Source organism: Dryas octopetala, chromosome 2, assembly GCF_963921425.1.
Source record: "Dryas octopetala chromosome 2, drDryOcto1.1, whole genome shotgun sequence".
NCBI lineage: Eukaryota > Viridiplantae > Streptophyta > Magnoliopsida > Rosales > Rosaceae > Dryas > Dryas octopetala.
The window spans coordinates 33,006,553-33,012,552 of NC_141367.1; the positions used below are offsets into that span (position 1 = coordinate 33,006,553).

At 34.4% G+C, this 6,000-nt stretch overlaps 1 protein-coding gene across 1 annotated transcript; it reads right to left on the bottom strand.

The window, feature by feature from the left end:
* Positions 1-1,352: 1,352 nt before the first annotated feature.
* Positions 1,353-5,799, bottom strand: AGL15 (AGAMOUS-like 15). Its single transcript, XM_086231917.1, has 8 exons — positions 5,615-5,799; positions 3,952-4,030; positions 3,088-3,152; positions 2,893-2,992; positions 2,715-2,756; positions 2,153-2,194; positions 1,869-2,041; positions 1,353-1,440 (listed from the first exon to the last, which is right to left on the bottom strand). The coding sequence occupies exons 1-8, from the start codon at positions 5,794-5,796 to the stop codon at positions 1,353-1,355; spliced, it is 771 nt and encodes a 256-aa protein (XP_086088043.1). The 5' UTR covers positions 5,797-5,799.
* Between the last annotated feature and the right edge of the window lie 201 nt (positions 5,800-6,000).

Consider the following 6,000-nt stretch of genomic DNA (forward strand, 5'->3'; position numbering starts at 1 on the left):
TGACCTTCTCTATAGTCTGAATGGAACTCTTTAAATCATAACCAATCTTTTAAAGAGAGAGGCCACAAATATATGTCACGTCATCATCTTCATCTCCGTTGACACCAGAGTGTCTGAATAAGTCATGAATTTAAATCCGAAGGGACATCAATATCTTCATCTACATGGGCAAGCTGCACCATAATCATTTGTTTTAAAGTAAAACTGGTGTTAAACTGGATGAAATTAAGTTTCAAGCTATGTACCATTGAAAAATGAAAACCTTTTTTTATTTTTATATATATATATATATATATATATTCAAGAGGAGGGGGGTTCAAACTTAGATGTAGTCATGTAGGACAAATTTTATAACCTTTCCAATTGGGCTATCTACCAACTGATCAACTAAGGATATCTAATATTTTTTGTTGGAGCTCAATTTGGAATTGTCTAGATAGACTTATGATCAATTTATTATAGATGCTTCTGATTGTCATGTTTTCATGCTTAATTACTAAGAGTCTTTTGAGATTTCCAATTTTTCATAAGAATTTGATTAACTTCTCAGTCCCAAATTCAAAGTTAACATTTAATTTTTATCTCGAAATAATAACTGTCTTGGAAATCACCTATGCTTTAATGGTTGTTCCAAGTTTGCTACTAGTCAAGTCCCATTATTGTTCAGTTGGGCCAGTGAGCTTTTTAGTTTTTTTTTCTTTATACAAACTCAGTCCTGAGAAAGCTTTTTCTTTTTAACTCAATCTCTTAATAAACACTGTTGTGTAGTGATATTTTGTATCCTCCGCAGTTCTCTTGGGTTGTGTTGTTTGAGTTTTTGGTACCGATTCGGGATCATCCACGATATGAAATACCTTATCATTTGTCATCAACAACACACTTGGTACCTCATATCATATGCACAAGATCGGAATGAATAATATGTAATAGTGCATAAATTTGATCTTAGTGCATAATTTGAACCTTCCACTTTTAAAATAATGGCTGAGATTTAAAGAACTTCTAAAAGTACTCTAGGTACTCTAAGGATCTTGATCCAACTAAAAAAGGGGAGCTACAATTTGCAATGTCGAAAACAAATTACACCTTTTTCTAGCCTAGAGAAAATTACTTAAGAAACTAGGAAAACTAACTAAAATATCTTCCTCTCCATTAGCCAAACCTTCCAAAAACAGGCACTTCCATGATCTATATCTCCACCTTCATGATTTTTGGGGTCACCTAAGGATTCTACATTCTCCTTTACAAGTTACGGACCTGTCAATAAAAGCTCCTAAGCTAGTCTCTCCAAACTGTACCAAATTCATCTCTAGAATCTGTTGATTCTAAGGCAAATAGAACTTAAGAAGCAATTACAGGCCTAATTGTTGACTCCCTGAGTCATTGGAGTGGGCTTCTCTCACTGGAACCTTCCTCTTGCGATAAACATCACTTGGCAGCCTGGAAATGGGACAAAGTAAATGTTAAACCAACTGAATAAGAGAACAACGTTAATTTTCACTTGAGAAACAAATCATTTGTAAAACAAAAAGAGAACCCAGCAGGAATTAAAGTTCTCTTAACATGGCTGGGGTGTATTTTGCGTTGGCACTTCCTAACAACAATCCATCGCCTAGTAATTTGGGGCCTTTGGATTGGAATCAAATAAATATTGTTGATTTAGTGATTACTTCTGCATATGTATTTAGTGTTTTAAATTTTGTTTTCAATACAGTACGTTGTCATGTGGAGTCTTATTAAGTTTTTATATCCATAGGCTACTAATTTAGTCAGTGGCATATGAAAAACATAGGTGCACAAAAACAATAAGCCACAAAAAATTTTCATTTATTTAAAGGTGAAATTTGTGATTAAGGAAAGAACAGTACCCTAAATGCAAGGTGGTGTCAGAATCTCCATTCTCAAGCGCTAAATTGCAGACCAAGTCGGGACTTGTGACACCATGGTTTACAAGGGATTTCCTTTTTTCTACAGGATAATATTCAAGATATGGTGGGACTGCACGATCAGTTTGTGGAAATAAACACCGGAGCTCCTCAACCTACAATATAAGAGCAGGACAGAATAGATAAATTAAGTACAATACATGTCACTCCAGGGCAAGTTAATGTCAGAAACTCATATTTGCGTTAGCAGGAAGAATGTTGTTTGCCTGTCTGCGCAAGGTTTCATTCTCGAGTATAGCACGCTGTTCCTGGAGGAAACAAATAGATGAACAAATTAACTTGAGGAAAAATTTTCACTTTTTATGATAATGAATGCATCAAATTTGCCTTTACAATTCATACCAGCAAAGTGCAAGGCCATAATGCAACTTTTATCATAAAGCCAAACTTTTAAAACCACAAAAGAATGAAAAATTTTCATTCTAGATTAATAACTTCTTTCTTTTCTTGTCACTTTTAAAATAAATAAATAAATAAATAAATATATATATATATATGAATGTTAAGAGATTTTTCTGCCATTGCCCTATCCCTTTTCTTCTTTTTTCTTTTTGCTTTGAATCAATGTTCATAACCTTACTTCAAAGAAAAAGTAGCTTTAAGCATTTAAAACAAAATAGTATCTTTAGTAAAATTAAAACTAAAATTTCATCTCTCAAGTGTTTTCAGAACATGAATATTATTCTTTTTATTTCTTGAAAAAGTGATTCTTTAACATTAACTTTAACTTTAAATAAGACTAGGAAATCTGAATAGGCTTCTATGTACCTGCACTCTTGATTGCTCAAGTTGCTCCATTAGTAATTGCTCCTGAAATAGTAGAACATCTTTTAAGCCCTTTCAGATTGCAGAAATGACTAGACGCGCGTTAAAATCTGAAATCTGACATCCCAACTGAATAAGTCAAAGAAGAAAAATTTACTGAGGAAAATATAAATTGTACAACCTTCCTCTCCTTCACTGACAATAATCCTTCACTTAATTGCTGTTCTAGTTTCTGCAGTTCTTTCAAGCTCAAACCAGTGAAGTCCTTACCCAATAGCCTTCTACGCAACCAGCACAAAATATTATTACAAGTAACAGATCTCACAGTATTCCAAAAATCTAAAATATTAGATCTAAGAATTGACTAAATACGTACAATTGTTTCTTTTCTAGCTTTGCAATTTCATCCTTGAGAACATCCACCTCCTTGGATTCTTTCTTCTGAAGAGAAAGGTAAAGTTTAGAACTGCCAATACAATAGCATGCTGAATCTACAAGAATATGGATGTGAGAAAAACAAGCACATAAAGTCTGCGCAATTAAAACTGTCCTAGGGACTGTGCAGACTTAAGTCTCAACAGAAATCATCGTGTAGACCAAAACCTTATAAAATGAACATTGTGTGTCAATAATCTTTTCGAGTACAGTGCATTGGCTTCAAAAATACTGTGAAAACAGGGTACAATTTACTAGGACCTTCTGTGTTTCTATGAAATTACAGTAACTATGTTGCTTCACTCTTCATATGTGTCACTCTTTTTAAAACTAATATGATTGATATCACTATTTCTGACACCTAGCTACTACAAAACTTAAAGTCGTTACCAGCAGCAAAACAAATCTTAAAACCTTTCGTAGTATTAAACCCTCCAATTTAAAGTTCATTTTAATAAGACTCCAATATACAGAAGTGATTTGCATTATCAACTCTATCCAAGGAGGTCAGAAAAATTTCTGGGAATATATATGGGAAGTCCTTGCTATTCCTTTATTCCCAAGGGAGGATAGCATAATTTACCTAGGACAAAATAATAGTTTTGAATTTATTTGCCCAACATCTATTTCGCTTTGTCAAAGTTCCATTCAAGTAAGATCAATATGCAATAGGAGGGAGAACAGTTTACCACAAGAAGAACTAAAATATGACAACAAACTAACAAACTTGTCCATCTTTAAAATTTGTGTGCTACAACATAAAGATCAACAAGTGTCAAGTGTATAAACTTGTCTGGAAGAATACCTCTGCCTTGCATTCTGCTGCAGGAGCAGCCTCTGAAGAATCTAAACACTTGTTGTATCTTGCGAGAGTTCGCTTCATACTATTGAAAGTAAGAACAAATAAACATTAGCAGTTATCTTTTTAAACAAACAGGACACAGTTAATTTCAACTTGCTTTATCACTTGATATGCAGCAAGTTCTTTTACACAGAACTGGTAATAGACCACTGAGTTAATGTTTCTTCTCAAGCTAAATGCAATTACACAAAATACTTTAACCCATAATTTCCAAAAGAATATAATATAATAGAAAGACAACAATGGTACTAACTAATTAATTGTAAATGTTAGTTCATTCTTTAATTCACATTTGGAGAAAAGGGTTATGGATGTCAGCTTCCTGCCAATGAAGCATCCCAGATGAATTGGCCAGATGGAGGAAGCACCTTCGAATAAAGAGTGTAGAGGAGAGTAAAGGCTTACAAGAGTGGAGATAAAAAATTCCGAAAAGCAATTATATATGGATGAGGAGATGTTAACTTCCATTTAAGTGGTGGTGGATCTTCTACAGTAATTGGGTACACACATGTAAGGACTGTCAAACAGAGATAGGAGACTTGCTTCCAGAAGGTTAATAATAGGCCATTGGTGAACACAGCCAAATTCAGACTTTGGCTAGTTTCAACATTTGGGGGAGGGGAGAAAAAAGTACACAGTAGCTTGCCTTGGACAAGAAAAAAGAGCATCTGGGTATCAAATCCCTACAATCAACCACTGTCCAACTTCATAAGAGGCACAAAGGAGTGACAATCAAGCAGGGGACTTATCAAGGAATGAAAGTTCCTTCAAAAGTAGAAGAGTCGCTTATAATAATTAAAAAAAAAAAAATCTACGATAAGTTTGAATACTAGAGTGACCAGAGTTAAGGAAGCTGAAATTGGCCTTCTTATGGGTCAGACCAACTGGTCCCCAATTAAGCATCACCAGTAGCTTATCAAGGTCCATTTCAGGGTCAATTAATTAAGCATCAGCATTACTCAAAGTCCAATAAGAAAAAGTAGCCATCAATCAAATTAACAACATAAGTTGAACAGAATTCACTTAAAATAGTACTTCCAAACTTTATTCTTCAGGACTTGGAGAACTTAATTATCAGGAAATGTTACCCAAAAAAAACCTCATATATTGCACACTAAGTTCAAAGTTGCTCATGAAAGACCACATCCATAAAAGAAATGACCCCAACTAAAAACTTATAGTATTAAAAAAATATTAGGCAACAATGTGGGGAATAATTTTTTAGAAGAAATGCGAAGTCCATAATTGAAAAGACCATCGAAGACATTCACTCACAAACCCAATGAGAAGGGGAAAAGGGAAACAGGAGCATATCCACTAGCCCATATAATAAACTAAACAATAAAAGATGAAGAAAAAAATGCAATAATATAGACATTCAAAATTTGAAGGCGAAAAAAAAAGGGAAAAACCAAAGACCCAAGATAAATTCATAAAAGGTATGTAGTTTGAGGAAATTAGGTGGACCAACTAAAAACGTAAACTCCATAAAAATATGGCAACCCATCAAACAAACATGATCAGAAACACATGCAAGAACCTCAAAAATTCAGAACAAAAATTAAGACCGTGTCCCTTAAAAAAGTAGAAAAATCGAGATACATACCCAGAACTAGAAAACTCAAAAAGCTTTCCAGTATTAGAGAAGATAATAACAGCAACCTCAGCATCACAAAGAATAGCCAATTCTTGAGCCTTCTTGAGCAACCCAGCACGTCTCTTTGAGAATGTGACTTGTCTGCTATTAGCATTCTCAATCCTCTTGATCTCAATCTTCCCCCTACCCATTTCCTCTCTCTCACAATCCCTCAAGCCCCAAATACCCAAATACTCAAAAACCCACAAAGGGAACCAAACCAAGCACACCAAAAAAACTTAGATTTCCCAATTCAAATTAAATCTTATCTTTCAGGGTTCTCTCTCTCTAAAAGAGAGTGCTGTTTCCTTCTCTAGCCGTTCTGAGGGTTCTCTTGGGAAAGAGAGATGGGTTGC